This window comes from Pseudophryne corroboree, chromosome 7 (genome assembly GCF_028390025.1).
Source record: "Pseudophryne corroboree isolate aPseCor3 chromosome 7, aPseCor3.hap2, whole genome shotgun sequence".
NCBI lineage: Eukaryota > Metazoa > Chordata > Amphibia > Anura > Myobatrachidae > Pseudophryne > Pseudophryne corroboree.
Genome location: NC_086450.1, coordinates 95763978 through 95782310, shown reverse-complemented (window position 1 = coordinate 95782310; position 18333 = coordinate 95763978). Strand labels below are relative to the sequence as shown.

Here is an 18333-nt window from a genome sequence, read left to right as displayed (position 1 = left end):
TCTGCTGATAGAAAGCAGGAGGCTATCCTGAAATCTATATATACACACACAGGTGTTATACTGAGACCGGCTATTGCTTCAGCCTGGATGTGCAGTGCTGCTGCTGCGTGGTCAGATTCCCTGTCAGAAAATATAGATACCCTAGACAGGGACACTATATTGCTAAACGTAGAGCATATAAAAGACGCACTTTTATACATGAGGGATGCACAGAGGGATATTTGCCGGCTGGCATCCAAAATTAGTGCAATGTCCATTTCTGCCAGGAGAGGGTTATGGACTCGGCAGTGGACAGGAGGTGCAGATTCCAAACGACACATGGAAGTTCTGCCTTATAAGGGGGAGGAGTTGTTCGGGGATGGTCTCTCGGACCTCGTTTCCACAGCAACAGCTGGGAAGTCTACATTTTTACCCCATGTTCCCTCACAACCAAAGAAAGCACTGTATTATCAGGTACAGTCCTTTCGGCCCAATAGGGGCAAGCGGGTTAAAGGCGCGTCCTTTCTGCCCAGAGGCAGAGGTAGGGGAAAGAAGCTGCAGCATACAGCCAGTTCTCAGGAGCAAAAGTCCTCCCCCGCTTCCTCTAAGTCCACAGCATGACGCTGGGGCTTCACAGGCGGAGCCAGGTACGGTGGGGGCCCGTCTCAAAAACTTCAGCAATCAGTGGGCTCGCTCACGGGTGGATCCCTGGATCCTTCAAGTAGTATCTCAGGGGTTCAAGCTGGAATTCGAGACGTTCCTCAAATCTGCCTTGCCAACCACTCCCTCAGGCAGGGAGGCAGTGTTACAGGCAATTGTACCGATCGGTTTATGTGTTCCCTCCTCTTCCTCTCATACCAAAGGTACTGAGGATAATAAGGAGAAGAGGAGTAAGAACTATACTCATTGTTCCGGATTGGCCAAGAAGAGCTTGGTACCCGGAACTTCAAGAAATGATGTCAGAGGACCCATGGCCTCTACCACTCAGACAAGACCTGCTGCAGCAGGGGCCCTGTCTGTTCCAAGACTTACCGCGGCTGCGTTTGACGGCATGGCGGTTGAACACCGGATCCTGAAGGAAAAGGGCATTCCGGAGGAAGTCATTCCTACGCTGATTAAAGCTAGGAAAGAAGTAACCGCAAACCATTTTCTCTAACGTCCTAAGTGGATGCTGGGGACTCCGTAAGGACCATGGGGAATAGCGGCTCCGCAGGAGACTGGGCACATCTAAAGAAAGCTTTAGGACTAACTGGTGTGCACTGGCTCCTCCCCCTATGACCCTCCTCCTCCAGTTAGATTTCTGTGCCCGACGAGAAGGGTGCACACTAGGGGCTCTCCTGAGCTTCTTAGTTAAAGTTTTAGTTTAGGTTTGTTATTTTCAGTGAGACCTGCTGGCAACAGGCTCACTGCATCGAGGGACTAAGGGGAGAAGAAGCGAACTCACCTGCGTGCAGAGTGGATTGGGCTTCTTGGCTACTGGACATTAGCTCCAGAGGGACGATCACAGGCCCAGCCTGGATGGGTCCCGGAGCCGCGCCGCCGGCCCCCTTACAGAGCCAGAAGAGCGAAGAGGTCCGGAAAAATCGGCGGCAGAAGACGTTCCTGTCTTCAATAAGGTAGCGCACAGCACTGCAGCTGTGCGCCATTGCTCTCAGCACACTTCATACTCCGGTCACTGAGGGTGCAGGGCGCTGGGGGGGGCGCCCTGAGACGCAATAAAACATGATAAAAATACCTTACATGGCAAAAAATACATCACATATAGCTCCTGGGCTATATGGATGCATTTAACCCCTGCCAGAATATACAGAAAAACGGGAGATAAGGCCGCCGAAAAGGGGGCGGAGCCTATCTCCTCAGCACACTGGCGCCATTTTCCCTCACAGCTCAGTTGGAGGGAAGCTCCCTTGCTCTTCCCTGCAGTCACTACACTACAGAAAGGGTTAAAAAAAAGAGAGGGGGGCACTAATTAGGCGCAGTATTAAAACATACAGCAGCTATAAGGGGAAAAACACTTATATAAGGTTATCCCTGTATATATATATAGCGCTCTGGTGTGTGCTGGCATACTCTCCCTCTGTCTCCCCAAAGGGCTAGTGGGGTCCTGTCCTCTATCAGAGCATTCCCTGTGTGTGTGCTGTGTGTCGGTACGTTTGTGTCGACATGTATGAGGAGAAAAATGATGTGGAGACGGAGCAGAGTGTCTGTAACAGTGATGTCACCACCTAGGGGGTCTACACCTGAGTGGATGTACTGTTGAAAATTACGTGACAGTGTCAGCTCTATATAAAAAAACAGTGGTTGACATGAGACAGCCGGCTACTCAGCTTGTGCCTGTCCAGACGTCTCATAGGCCGTCAGGGGCTCTAAAGCGCCCGTTACCTCAGATGGCAGATACAGACGCCGACACGGATACTGACTCCTGTGTCGACGGTGAAGAGACAACCGTGATTTCCAGTAGGGCCACACGTTACATGATTGAGACAATGGAAAATGTTTTATACATTTCTAATAATACGAGTACCACCAAAAAGGGGTATTATGTTCGGTGAGGGAAAAACTACCTGTAGTTTTCCTGAATCTGAGAAATAATCTGAGAAATAAAATGAGGTGTGTGATGATGCGTGGGTTTCCCCCCGATAACAATTGATAATTTCTTAAAAAGTATTGGTGTATACCCTTTCCCGCCAGAGGTTAGGGTGCGTTGGGAAACACCCCCTAGGGGGGATAAGGCGCTCACACGCTTGTAAGAACAAGGGCTCTACCCTCTCATGAGATGGCCGCCCTTAAGGATCCTGCTGATAGAAAGCAGGAGGGTATCCAAAAATGTATTCACACACATACTGGTGTTATACTGCGACCAGCAATCGCCTCAGCCTGGAGGTGCAGTGCTGGGTTGGCATGGTCGGATTCCCTGACTGGAAATATTGATATCCTAGATAAGGATAGTATATTATTGCCTATAGAGCATTTAAAAGATGCATTTCTATATATGCATGATGCACAGCGGAATATTTGCCGACTGGCATCAAGTATAAGTGCGTTGTCCAATTCTACCAGTAAAATGGTCAGGTGATGCGGATTCCAAACGGCATTTGGAAGTATTGCCTTTGAAAAGGGACATTTGGGGTCGGTCTTTTAGACCTGGTGGCCACGGCAACAACTGGGAAATCCACGTTTGTACCCCAGGTCGCCTCTCAAAATAAGACGCCGTATTATCAGGCGCAGTCCTTTGTTGGCAAGCGGACAAAAGGTTCCTCTTTTCTGCTCGTGACAGAGGGAGAGGAAAAAGGCTGAAGAGATTAGCCAGTTCCCAGGAACAGAAACCCTTTCCCGCCTCTGCCAAGCCCTCAGTATGACGCTAGGGCCTTACAAGCTCAGGCACGGTGGGGGCCCGTTCTCAATGAATTTCAGTGCGCAGTGGGTTCACTCGCAAGTAGACCCCTGGATCCTTCAGGTAATATCTCAAGGGTACATATTGGAATTCGAGACGTCTCCCCCTCGCCGTTTCCAAAAGTCGGCTTTACCGACGTCTCCCTCTGACAGGGAGGCAGTTTTGGAAGCCATTCACAAGCTGTATTCCCAGCAGGTGATAATCAAGGTACCCCTCCTGCAACAGGGAACGGGGTATTATTCCACACTATTGTGGTACCGAAGCCAGACGGCTCGGTGAGACCGATTCTAAATCTAAATCTAAAATCTAAAATCTTTGAACACTTACATACAGAGGTTCAAATTCAAGATTGAGTCACTCAGAGCAGTGATTGCGAACCTGGAAGAAGGGGACTACATGATGTCTCGGGACATCAAGGATGCTTACCTTCATGTCAAAATTTACCCTTCTCACCAAGGGTACCTCAGGTTATGGTACAGAACTGTCACTATCAGTTCAGACGCTGCCGTAGGGATGGTCCACGGCACCCCGGGTCTTTACCAAGGTAATGGCCGAAATGATATCCCTTCGAAGGAAGGGAATTTTAGTTATCCCTTACTTGGACGATTCCCTGATAAGGGTAAGATCCAGGGAACAGTTGGAAGTCGGTGTAGCACTATCTCAGGTAGTGTTGCGGCAGCACGATTGGATTCTCAATATTCCAAAATCGCAGCTGGTTCCGACGACTTGTCTTCTGTTTCCTAGGGATGTTCCTGGACACAGTCCAGAAAAAAGGTGTTTCTCCCGGAAGAGAAAGCCAGGGAGTTATCCGAGCTAGTCAGGAACCTCCTAAAACCGAACCAAGTCTCAGTGCATCAATGCACAAGGGTTCTGGGTAAAAATGGTGGCTTCCTACGAAGCAATCCCATTCGTTAGATTCCACGAAAGAACTTTCCAGTGGAACCTACTGGACAAATGGTCCGGGTCGCATTTTCAGATGCATCAGCGGATAACCCTGTCACCAAGGACAAGGGTATCCATCCTGTGGTGGTTGCAGAGTGCTCATCTTCTAGAGGGCCGCAGATTCGGCATTCAGGACTGGGTCCTGGTGACCACGGATGCCAGCCTGCGAGGCTGGGGAGCAGTCACACAGGGAAGGAATATCCAGGGCTTAGGGTCAAGCCTGGATACATCACTTCACATAAATATCCTGAAGCTAAGGGCCATTTACAATGCTCTAAGCTTAGCAAGACCTCTGCTTCAAGGTCAGCCGGTGTTGATCCAGTAGGACAACATCATGGCAGTCACCCACGTAAACAGACAGGGTGGCACAAGAAGCAGGAGGGCAATGGCAGAAGCTGCAGGGATTCTTCGCTGGGCGGAAAATCATGTGATAGCACTGTCAACAGTATTCATTCCGGGAGTGGACAACTGGGAAGCAGACTTCCTCAGCACGACCTCCACCCGGGAGAGTGGGGACTTCACCCAGAAGTCGTCCACATGATTAAAAAACTCGACAGGTATTGCGCCAGGTCAAGAGACCCTCAGGCAATAGCTGTAGACGCTCTGGTAACACAGTGGGTGTACCAGTCAGTGTATGTGTTCCCTCCTCTGCCTCTCATAACCAAGGTACTGAGAATTATAAGATGGAGAGGAGTAAGCACTATATTCGTGGCTCCGGATTGGCCAAGAAGGACTTGGTAACCGGAACTTCAAGAGATGCTCACGGAGGATCCGTGGCCTCTACCTCTAAGAAGGGACCTGCTCCAGCAAGGACCCTGTCTGTTCCAAGACTTACCGCGGCTGCGTTTGACGGCATGCCGGTTGAACACCGGATCCTGAAGAAAAAAAGGCATTCCGGATGAAGTCATCCATATCCTGATCTAAAGCCAGGAAGGATGTAACCGCAAAAACATTATCACCGCAATTGGCGAAAATATGTTGCGTAGTGCGAGGCCAGTAAGGCCCGACGGAGGAAATTCAACTGGGTCGATTCCTACATTTCCTGCAAACAGGAGTGTCTATGGGCCTGAAATTGGGGTCCATTAAGGTTCAGATTTCGGCCCTGTCAATTTTCTTCCAAAAAAGAACTAGCTTCAGTCCCTGAAGTTTAGACGTTTGTAAAAGGGGTACTGCATATACAGCCTCCTTTTGTGCCTCCAGTGGCAATTTGGGATCTCAATGTAGTTTGGGTTCCAAAAGTCACATTGGTTTGAACCACTTAAATCTGTGGAGTTAAAATATCTCACATGGAAAGTGGTCATGCTGTTGGCCCTGGCCTGGGCCAGGCGCGTGTCAGAATTGGCGGCTTTATCCTGTAAAAGCCCTTATCTGATTTTCCATTCGGACAGGGCGGAATTGAGGACTCGTCCTCAGTTTCTCCCTAAGGTGGTTCCAGCGTTTTCACCTGAACCAACCTATTGTGGTGCCTGCGGCTACTAGGGACTTGGAGGAATCCAAGTTGCTGGATGTTGTCAGGGCCCTGGAAATATTTCCAGGACGGCTGGAGTCAGGAAATCTGACTCGCTGTTTATCCTGTATGCACCCAACAAGCTGGGTGCTCCTGCTTCTAAGCAGTCTATTGCTCGTTGGATTTGTAGTACAATTCAGCTTGCACATTCTGTGGCAGGCCTGCCACAGCTAAAATCTGTAAAAGCCCTTTCCACAAGGAAAGTGGGCTCATCTTGGGCGGCTGCCCGAGGGGTCTCGGCTTTACAACTTTGCCAAGCAGCTACTTGGTCAGGGGCAAACACGTTTGCTAAATTCTACAAATTTGATACCCTGGCTGAGGAGGACCTGGAGTTCTCTCATTCGGTGCTGCAGAGTCATCCGCACTCTCCCGCCCGTTTGGGAGCTTTGGTATAATCCCCATGGTCCTTACGGAGTCCCCAGCATCCACTTAGGACGTTAGAGAAAATAAGAATTTACTTAGCGATAATTCTATTTCTCATAGTCCGTAGTGGATGCTGGGCGCCCATCCCAAGTGCGGATTGTCTGCAATACTTGTACATAGTTATTGTTACAAAAATCGGGTTATTATTGTTGGGAGCCATCTTTTCAGAGGCTCCTCTGTTATCATACTGTTAACTGGGTTCAGATCACAAGTTATACGGTGTGATTGGTGTGGCTGGTATGAGTCTTACCCGGGATTCAAAATCCTTCCTTATTGTGTACGCTCGTCCGTTCTTTAGATGTGCCCAGTCTCCTGCGGAGCCGCTATTCCCCATGGTCCTTACGGAGTCCCCAGCATCCACTACGGACTATGAGAAATAGAATTATCGGTAAGTAAATTCTTATTATCACCGCATATGGCGAAAATATGTTGCGTGGTGTGAGGCCAGGAAGGCCCCAACGGAGGAATTTCAGCTGGGCCGTTTCCTGCACTTAGTACAGTCATGGGTGACTATGGGCCTTAAATTGGGTTCCATTAAGGTCCAGATTTCGGCTCTATCGATTTTCTTCCAGAGAGAACTGGCTTCACTACCTGAAGTTCAGACTTTTGTTAAGGGAGTGCTGCATATTCAGCCCCCTTTTGTGCCTCCAGTGGCACCTTGGGATCTTAACGTGGTGTTGGATTTCCTAAAGTCACATTGGTTTGAGCCACTGAAAACCGTGGATTTGAAATATCTCACGTGGAAAGTGGTCATGTTGTTGGCCTTGGCTTCGGCCAGGCGTGTATCAGAATTGGCGGCTTTGTCATGTAAAAGCCCTTATCTGATTTTCCATATGGATAGGGCAGAATTGAGGACTCGTCCCCAGTTTCTCCCCAAAGTGGTATCAGCTTTTCATCTGAACCAACCTATCGTGGTGCCTGCGGCTACAAATGACTTGAGGCTTCCAAGTTGTTGGATGTAGTCAGGGCCCTAAAAATCTATGTTTCCAGGACAGCTGGAGTCAGAAAGACTGACTCGCTCTTTATCCTGTATGCGCCCAACAAGTTGGGTGCACCTGCTTCAAAGCAGACTATTGCTCGCTGGATCTGTAGTACGATTCAGCTTGCACATTCTGCGGCTGGACTGCCGCATCCTAAATCAGTAAAAGCCCATTCCACGAGGAAGGTGGGCTCGTCTTGGGCGGCTGCCCGAGGGGTCTCGGCTCTTCAACTTTGCCGAGCAGCTACTTGGTCGGGGTCAAACACGTTTGCTAAATTCTACAAGTTTGACACCCTGGCTGAGGAGGACCTTGAGTTTGCTCATTCGGTGCTGCAGAGTCATCCGCACTCTCCCGCCCGTTTGGGAGCTTTGGTATAATCCCCATGGTCCTTACGGAGTCCCCAGCATCCACTTAGGACGTTAGAGAAAATAAGAATTTACTCACCGGTAATTCTATTTCTCATAGTCCGTAGTGGATGCTGGGAGCCCATCCCAAGTGCGGATTGTCTGCAATACTTGTATATAGTTATTGCTTAACTAAAGGGTTATTGTTGAGCCATCTGTTGAGAGGCTCAGTTGTTATCATACTGTTAACTGGGTATTGTATCATGAGTTATACAGTGTGATTGGTGTGGCTGGTATGAGTCTTACCCGGGATTCAAAATCCTTCCTTATTGTGTCAGCTCTTCCGGGCACAGTATCCTAACTGAAGTCTGGAGGAGGGTCTTGGTGGGAGGAGCCAGTGCACACCAGTAGTCTAAAAGCTTTCTTTATAGTTGTGCCCAGTCTCCTGCGGAGCCGCTAATCCCCATGGTCCTTACGGAGTCCCCAGCATCCACTACGTACTATGAGAAATAGAATTAACGGTGAGTAAATTCTTATTTTTTCTCTAATGGGCAAAACCATGGGGGTAATTCCAAGTTGATCGCAGCAGGAATTTTTTTAGCAGCTGGGCAAAACGATGTGCACTGCAGGGGAGGCAGATATAACATGTACAGAGAGAGTTAGATTTGGGTGTGGTGTGTTCAATCTGCAATCTAATTTGCAGTGTAAAAATAAAGCAGCCAGTATTTACCCTGCACAGAAACAAAATAACCCACCCAAATCTAACTCTTTCTGCACATATTATATCTGCCTCCCCTGCAGGGCACATGGTTTTGCCCAATTGCTAAAAAAAATTCCTGCTGCGATCAACTTGGAATTACCCCCCATGTGCAATGCAGGTGTGGCAGATGTAACATGTGCAGAGAGAGTTAGATTTGGGAGGGTTGTGTTCAAACTAAAATCTAAATTGGAGTGTAAAAATAAAGCAGCCAGTATTTACCCTGCACAGAAACAAAATAACCCACCCAAATCTAACTATGTCTGCACATGTTGCATTTGTGTCGTCCCCCCCCCACCCTAAAGTGCACATAGGGGGTAATTCCAAGTTGATCGCAGCAGGATTTTTTTTAGCAGTTGGGCAAAACCATGTGCACTGCAGGGGAGGCAGATTTAACATTTGCAGAGAGAGTTTTGGGTGGGGTGTGTTCAATCTGCAATCTAATTTGCAGTGTAAAACTAAAGCAGCCAGTATTTACCCTGCACAGAACTAAAATAACCCACCCAAATCTAACTCTCTCTGCACATGTTAAATCTGCCTCCCCTGCAGCGCACATGGTTTTGCCCATTAGAGAAAGAGTTTGCTTTTGTGATCAGCTCTGAATTAGGCCCTTTGCCCTGAATCTTCTGTGAAACCTCAGAGTGTAGACAACACTGAATAGCCCTTATAATTATTGCATTCTGTCTGCAGCATAAGACTGGCCATAGGGACTGAGGAAACAACAGTATCTGCTGCAGTTCTGTAATTACACAGAATTAACTCCTAACTGTATGAGATTTCATTTAAACCAATTAGCAACCAGTTGCATTCCTCTAAAGGTTATAATTAATTAATAATTAAATTCTGCAATTTTTTTATTGTTTCCATTTAAAAATGCCTGGAAACTAGTTTAAAATGTGAAAAATCAGTAGGCAAATTAGGAGGAAGGATGACTAATCCTATCTGGCTTTTAATGATACCATGCATTTATTGTTGTGACTCAAAGGTCTTTTCTCTTACGTCCTATCTCTCCTGCAAGCAAACTTCCAGGCTAATATTAGCTGACAGATAGCTCTGATGGCAGAGAGCTTGTGTAACACAACATTGATTACCAATAAGTACACAACGCAGTGTGTATAACAGGGAAACATCCGCCAAGCGGCTCAGTCATTATTCTCATCCTATACAATCTACGTAAGTTATCTCCTAGCAGGGTTTTTCCATCATCTTTACAAAATCCTATGAGAATAATGGCCATTCGCATTTTGGTACTGTAGTTTATTTTGAATGCCCCCACCCCCCTTCACTGTTATTAGTGTATTTTATTTTATACATATGAAATTATTATGTCGATGATAATGATGATGAGGTCAGAAATATAGACTTCTGTTGGATCTGTAGTTACAGCTTCCGCTGTCTTGGAATGCTATTATGATGTAGCATGGTAGCACAGTGGCCAGTATTGCTTTCTCAGAGCACTGGGGTCTAGGTTTTGATTCCCACTATGGCCATATCTGTTTGGAGTTTACACATATTAACTCCCAGTGTTTGCTCCATTTGCTCAGGTTTCATCTCACAATGGCCCTCATTCCGAGTTGATCGCTCACTAGCTACTTTTAGTAGCCGTGCAAATGCATAGTCGCCGCCCACGGGGAGTGTATTTTTGCTATGCAGAGTGCGAACGCCTGTGCAGCCGCGCGGCAGCAAACACTTTTTGTGCAGCACAAGACCAGACCTGCAGTTACTTATTCTGTGCGATGATTGCTGCGATGAGTGACACGGTAATGACGTCAGATACCCGCCCGACCACGCCTGCGTTTTTCTAAACACTCCCAGAAAATGGTCAGTTGCCACCCAGAAACTCCCACTTCCTGTCAATCTCCTTGCGTTCGGCTGTGCGATTGGAATCGTCGCTAGAACCAGTGCAAAACCACAAAGGACTTCGTACCCGTACGACATGCGTGCGCATTGCGGTGCATACGCAGATTAGCCGTTTTTTTCACTGATCGCTACGCAGCCACCAACGGCACCTGGTGATAAACTCGGAATGAGGGCCCGTGTCCAAAGACACACTGGTAGGTTGACTGGCTTCTGACAAAAATGGACTCTAGTATGTATTTGTGAGGTAGTATAGACTATAAGCCCCAATGGGGCAGGGACTGATGTGAATGGCCTAAAATCGCAACGGAGTTCAAAATATGAAAAGTGCTTTCAGTCTTGGGGGGGATTCAATTACCTGGAGGTGAAAAAGTGGGGTAGCCTCAGGCTTTAACATCCATGGCTATTCAGTTGCACTCGCCTTTTCACCCAAGACCCTGGTTAACACCCGTGAAATGAAACTGTTAACAGACATTAACTACTGATGTTGCATACCTCCCAACATGACCCAATCCAGGAGACTTTTCTCTTAATTTGTGATTTCCGTCACCTGTGTCGAACTAGTTATTTGGTAAGAGAGGTGTTTCAGTACAGGTGATATCAATCAATGATTGGGAGAAAAGTCCAGGAACAGAGCATTTTGTCCCTCCAGGAATGGTTCATGTTGGCAGGTTTGATGTTGCCCATAGCATCCAGTCAGATTCTATCTATTATCTTCCAGAAGCAGCTAGATAAATGTTAAGTAAAATCTGATTGGTTGCTATGAACAACATCACCAGGTCTAAAAAAACTCCCACCTTAGTAAATATACCCCACAGAATCTGGATTCGCATGTTCAGTGTCGCGATACCAGTAAACCTGATGGTTATCTGTGATTTCTTTTTACGCCTCTACTTAGAGGCGTAAAAAAAATCCCCAATAAGTTCTTCCGGTGGGGGCTAATTAAATAGCAGAAGAACGCTGCTCCCATGTACTGATTTTGTCTGTCGAGATCACTAGTTGTGACCACCAACGCTGGCAAAAAAAATTGTTTAGATCTGTTTTACTTTTAATAATTCCGGCTTCATTATTCCTCACCAGCCTTCTCGTTAATTTCCTGTGCCTGTTGTTATCTACTGTAAGTTTCTGGAGCTTATCAAGTTATTAAGGTTCAGGAATTGATATGTGAGGAAAAGCTGTGTGTGCAATTTGTCCTGTTCATACCAAGTCCTGTGGGCAAGTCTGTGTGAGGATCCCACAGGGAACATTGGTGGATTATAAATGGCTGATATCCGTGGACAATTCTTTGCTTTTTTCAGATTTTATGCAGGTATAGGGGTATATTCTATTGAAGTCGAAAGCTGCCGTCTGTCGAAAAGACGTCAGTTTTCGACTTTTTAAGGTCGAATCGTGATTCGACCTATTCAGTATAACCCAAAATTTTTCGACAAGTCGATGAATTCGACTTGACGAATAGCACGTGGATCGGCAGAATAGCTGCCGATCCACATGCTTGTGTCGAAAACGGGGCCAAATCCGACCATCTCAGTCCGACATAAAAAAATGTTGGACTGAGATGTGGGACCCATAGGAAGAGAGGAGGGAGAGCCGCAGGGAGACGGGGGACAGCTGCGGGCATATAGGGGAGATCAGCGCTACAGTACAGCGCTGCAGCAGGATGTCACACAGCCGCGCCGCTAATGGCAGCGTCCACCAGGCTTCAGCAAGTGAGGTCACGCTTGCTGGAGCCGGGTGGACACTGCCGTGAGGTCGGGCGGCTGTGTGACATCCTCCTGCAGCGCTGATCTCTTCCGTCTGCCGGCGGCTTTCCCCGCTGGTCTCCCCGCGGCCCCCCCCCTCTCCTCCTCTGGGTCCATCATCTCAATTCGACTTGAAAAAGTCGAATTGAGATGAGATTGAATAGGGGTTGTCGGATCCATTCGAAAGCTGTATAATACCTGTATAATACCCCTTTCATACCGCCTGAGGCGGGTGGCACCCGGGAGCTCCCAGGGTGCCACCCGCCTCAGGTGTCTTTTACACCGCCGTTAGCAGCCCAGCATATTGCCGGGTTGCTGACGTCAGCAGTAACGTGGCGGGGGCGGCGCTTGGAGATCACATGATCTCCAAGTGCCGCTTGTACATAGAGAGTGAACGGGAAATGGGTCGCATCGACCCGACTCCCGTTCACACCGCACATGAACACGGGTTATGCGCATTCATGTGCCAAAAACCCATGTTCAGAGGTGCTGGTGTGAAAGGGGTATTAGTTTCATCAACCTGAGAGTGAAATAGAGCAAGATAGAGACTGAATGATCCCGACACTGTATTGGGTGTACTGTCCACACAGACAGCATTAGTTTCTGCCTTGTACTATTAACCAGGTGTTTGTCTTTGGAACAGATCAAGATAATTCTCTCATGTGGATAAATCCTGTTTTTGGGACACAATTAATTAAAATTTTAAATGTGGTTTTTAATTATGCCTACTTGGAATATAGGCCAATGAAACTGAGGAGGCAAAACTACAGTACCTGGTACAATTCCATAATAAACAGCACGGAGGCATAGTAGTTAGCATTGTTGTCTCATTGTTGGGTTGTGGATTTGTCGGCAAATATTTATATATGCCCATCTGGTAATCAAGGTGTGTCAGATGGCCCTGCTCATTTCTATACCTGAGCTAGGTGAGCTTGCATTGTAATGCTTGATGCTAGATTGAAAAGTAGTGCTTGTTTTCCTTTCCTTTTGATGTAAACCACAGTGGCAGGATATAAGAAAATGGTGTACTTGGTTTGTCAGGCTGCTGCTAGTGACTTACAATTTTGCACAGTTTCTGCAGTAGTTTCTGCGGTGGTCATGTGACTACCATGGAAACCACAGTCACATGGAACACGCTGTACAGTGACTGTGGACATGTCTCTTCAGATGTGATTTAGGACACCGCATTTGTGGAACTAATAAGCAGGCTCCTGTGTTTGCGATTACACTCCCAGAAAGCTTCCTCATTTACCAGGGCCAAGTTTTATCGGGCCTTGTTTGCGACTTGGAAGAGGATCAATTTGACCTGCCAGTGCTGACTTCTTAAGAGGGGTTAATACCCCATTTACTGACACAATAGAGCAGATAGGAAACAATCAGCATTTCATGGATGCATCTGGCTTAAACAATCAGTGTACACATCCCTTTTAAAGTTGCTATACGCACCCCCCTTTTACAACACGTTATACATGGGTGCGGCAGGAAATGTTCACAAGAGAGATACCTCCATTGAGCTGTGATGTTGCGGATGGTGTTTTCTAGAGGACCGCTCTTTTTATTTCATACAGAGTTTTGGCACCTGGTGCTACATGTAATAGCCTGCGAGCTGCCAGAGGTGCTGAACTTTGTGCGAGAATGGCCACATTTTTAAAGTGCCGATCATTTGCAAGGCAAAATCAACTTGGTTTTTCCACCTTCTCACACAGAGGGGCAGATGTATTAAGCCTGGAGATGGGATAAAGTAGTGATAAAGCAGTGATAAGTGCAAGGTGGTAACGCACCAGCCAGTCAGCTCGTAACTGTCATTTTACAAATCTATAATGATTGGCTGGTGCGTTATCCCCTTGCGCTTATCACTCCTTTATCCCTTCTCCAGGCTAATACTTCTGCCCCATTGTCCTGCACCTCGGCTTCTCGCAGGCTATTACATTTAGCCCCTCATGTCTTAGAACGCTCCTTCCATAAAAGTGGCCAAGTTTTTGGTGATGGAAATGCACATTGGGCCTAATTCATGTTTGAATGCAACGGCGATTATCAGCAGACTGCGCATGTGCTGCGATCGCACTGTGCATGTGTCATGGTTACGCTGCGATCCCACCTACAATCAGGATTTCATGGGAAAGTGATTGACAGGAAGTGACTGTTTGGAGGTGTTAATGAGGAGTGGTTGCAAAAATTCAGGCGTGTCATGGCCGTTCTCAGGGCGTGTATCTGCTGACAGCTGTAAACTCCTATGTACAACAACATGGTTCTTGAGTCGCTACTGCCATACCCAGTCTGCGTAGCCATAGGCCAACCCTTAGACCCGATGTTCTTCATTTTTACGTATAGGCTGCGAATGTGTACGCAATTGCAGATGAGTTTGCGATGGCTCCGGTGGACGTCTCTTCTCATTCCTGGGCGGCAGCTTCACTTACTGATAGCAGTTCCGTAGCCTAGAAAACCTGCACTAGCATGTGTGTACAAACATGGATGAGGCCCGTAGTCACAGAGATCTGGGAATCATCCCGGTGTACTGTCTGTTTTGGAGCTTTGTCAGAAATGTCTGGTTTAGGCAATGACAGACTCTATAGATATCACACACAGAACTGGAAAGACCACTATGCACTATTAATTACATTTTGCATTTCCTAAACATGAAGGTAAAACACACTGTTTGGTGATAACCAGGGTGCAGCTTTTGTTAGTATTTAGGCACAGATTTATCAAGCCTTGGAGAGTGATAAACTGCCATGTCACAGGCTGTGTTTGAAAAATAACAGGAGCTGGTTGGTTGGTACTTTATCACCGTGTACTTTTACCAATAAAATCTATTGCACTGAAATCTGTTGCACTGGCAGCGTGCATAGACGCATGAGGCATCTGTCGAGTTATAATATATATATATATATATATATATATATATTGACAAAGTCTATAAGACGAAACGTGTTGGGTACCTTGACCCTACCTCACTTCTTCTGAAAGATAAGCATCTTTTATGATCTTGATTGTCTCTTTTATTTATTATTTATTTTTTTACGTTTTTTGGTTTTGATGTACCTCCAAATACTCGCTGTTCTTTTAGAAAAAATATACTTTTAGCTAAATGTGTACCTCTTGGAGGCTTGTTTTCATTGTATACTATCTCTGTGACATTTTAGCTTTTTTTTAAAATAAATTCTTTATATATGTTCTTTTATGATCATTCACTAACACCATAGGTCGCTCTAATTACCCTATCCATTCCTTTACACTTTTGATTATATAGGTGACTCACCATCACCTCTTTATACTTAGGATTAATTTGAAGCTGAGGGGAGTGCCTTATTAGAATATTTTACTTGTGATAACTTATGGTAACATACCCTGGCACTTGAAGACCCCCCCTTGTAGTTGAGATATATATACTGTATATGGCAAACCTATAGGAATATATCTGATTTATTTATGAACTTTATTAAGCCACCCGTTTGAAGTAGAAGCATGCATTAGATGAGGATAGGTGTTCAGGGCTCTGCATTGAATCTGATTGTATCCTAAGAGTAGCTTCTGTGTTCTATAATTTAATATATTACTAGAAATGACCGAAAGAAATTAGTATCACTGTATTCTAATGCTTGAATTCAGATATATAGCATGGTCCGCATGGTTAGCTGAGAGAATGACATCGTACACCAATCTGACCTTACACCCCAACTGGAAGTCACTCTCTAGTAATTTCTTGCAGATCAGAGTGTAAGCATGTACATGGTTACTGTAAATTTCCAATTATTTCTAATATTTAAAATGCCAGCGTTAATATATGCTGCGGCCGCAAGACGCATCTTATTACCATATATGATAAAAGTGCGCTGTACGTCGCAAACACTACACCCCTTAAGAGAAAACAAGTACACGCACACATTGTAGGCTGAGGTCCAACGCTCAGAGATGTGTATATTTGATATTAAAAGGGTATGCATACAATATAACATATGTACAGTATATCATTCAGTTATAATATATATATATATATATGGTTACAGAGTTACAATTACACAAGAAGCAGTTGTAGTTACATAAGGATTAGATACAGCCAGCATACAGTACTTCACCCTATTTGCTCAATGCACAGTCCTCTCCAGCTTTGAATCTGCACCAACAGCAACGAAACAGCTTCCTGGGTGAGGGGAAATACCTATATACTGTGTATTGGGGGAGGTACATGTCTGGGACTGAGTCTTCTGTTATTGGTCCAGGGGAGAGAGATCTCTCATTCATGATGTATTATTGGTCAGTTTGAGGGCTTTTGTCTTAGGTTGCTGGCACATGTGTCTTCAGGAAGTCCTTTGTATTCATACATTTGATCATAACTAATCGTTGCAATGTGCTACAATCTACTGCTAGCTATCAAATTAACATACACATTCTCCTGATCATTTTAACACTAAGCATATGTTTATGTTGTTCCATTTCAATAATACATATATATATATATGATGTTATAACTCTCTTATATAAATACATTATGATGCTAAACATGTTTTGTCTATGTGTTGTATGAAATATCTGTTGAATATATCTTTGTGGCTTGTCTGTGAATGCGTATGCTACCATATATCGCTGTGCACGCAGCGTGTATGCGCACACACAGAGACCCATCTGTTTGGAGTTTGTATGCGGTGTGTATGTATGTAATAGTTTTGACTTCGACATTATCTATTGCAGAATATGCTGCTGGTGGATCCCTGTATGACTACATCAATAGCAACAGGAGTGAAGAAATGGATATGGAACACATCATGGCGTGGGCCACAGACGTAGCAAAAGGTAACCGGCCATAGGATGTATGATAACGCAGGGCAGAATACCACTGCCGTTTCTTCTTATACAGATTGTGGGCCCGATTCATGCCTGATCGCTGTTGTGCAAAAACGCACAGTGGACGATTATCAAATGACTGCACATGCATATGCACCGCAATGCGCACACGCGTCGCCAGACACCGTCAGGATTGTGTGAAAAATTTCGTTTGCACAGGCGTTCTCAAGGTGAGTGACAGGAAGTGGACGTTTGTGGGTGGTAACTGACCATTTTCTGGGAGTGTCAGGAAAAAGCTAGGTGTGCCCAAGCGTTTTCAGGGCGGGTGTGTGATGTCAGCTCCGGCCCCGAACAGCCTGTTTGTATCGCACTGTAGGAGTAAGTCTTGGGCTACGCACAGACTGGAAAAATCATTCCATGGTGAGCGAGTTGCGAACGGATTTGCAGCTGTCCGCTCTCTGGTGGAATTTTTGCACGGCGTACGCATGCATTCGCACACTTGCATGGGGCGGGTTTTCACTCTCCCTGGACGGCGACTATCTGATCGCAGACCTCTGCAATTTGAAGCATAGCGATCAGGTCTGAATTAGGCCCTAAATTCATTTGTAAATCTAATACAGTTATTTAGTTCTTCTGATAGTAATAGTTTCATATATACAGTACCGTGCAAAAGGGTCAATCCTTGTGCAGTCATCCAGCCCTGGTTTCTTGACAATTTTTTATTATTTTTTTTGTGTGTGATGACCCCTGTAAGTTAGTAGTCAGAAACCACCATTACTTATTTCTCTAACGTCCTAAGTGGATGCTGGGGACTCCGTCAGGACCATGGGGAATAGCGGCTCCGCAGGAGACAGGGCACAAAAAGTAAGCTTTTAGGATCACATGGTGTGTACTGGCTCCTCCCCCTATGACCCTCCTCCAAGCCTCAGTTAGGTTTTTGTGCCCGTCCGAGCAGGGTGCAATCTAGGTGGCTCTCCTAAAGAGCTGCTTAGAAAAAGTTTTTTAGGTTTTTTATTTTCAGTGAGTCCTGTTGGCAACAGGCTCACTGCATCGAGGGACTTAGGGGAGAGAATTTCAACTCACCTGCGTGCAGGATGGATTGGATTCTTAGGCTACTGGACACCATTAGCTCCAGAGGGAGTCGGAACACAGGTCTCACCCTGGGGTTCGTCCCGGAGCCGCGCCGCCGACCCCCCTTACAGATGCTGAAGATTGAAGGTCCGGAAACAGGCGGCAGAAGGCTCTTCAGTCTTCATGAAGGTAGCGCACAGCACTGCAGCTGTGCGCCATTGTTGTCACACACTTAACACCAGACGGTCACGGAGGGTGCAGGGCGCTGCTGGGGGCGCCCTGGGCAGCAATATATAATACCTTTTATGGCAAAAGAATACATCACATATAGCCATTAAGGCTATATGTATGTATTTAACCCATGCCAAATGTCTAAAACTCCGGGAGAAAAGCCCGCCGGAATAGGGGGCGGGGCTTATTCTCCTCAGCACACAGCGCCATTTTCCTGCTCAGCTCCGCTGTGAGGAAGGCTCCCAGGACTCTCCCCTGCACTGCACTACAGAAACAGGGTAAAACAGAGAGGGGGGGCATATTTTGGCGATATTTTTATATATTTAA

The 18333-nt window shown here is 46.2% G+C and overlaps 1 protein-coding gene across 3 annotated transcripts in view; it reads left to right on the top strand.

Annotated features, from left to right (window-relative positions):
• Nucleotides 1-18333, top strand: part of MAP3K20 (mitogen-activated protein kinase kinase kinase 20) — a 323212-nt gene that overhangs the window by 173766 nt on the left and 131113 nt on the right. For all 3 annotated transcript variants that reach the window (XM_063933447.1, XM_063933448.1, XM_063933449.1), the window contains exon 4: nucleotides 16612-16713. In XM_063933447.1, the coding sequence (XP_063789517.1) occupies nucleotides 16612-16713 (102 nt within the window). The remainder of the gene's footprint in view (nucleotides 1-16611; nucleotides 16714-18333) is intronic.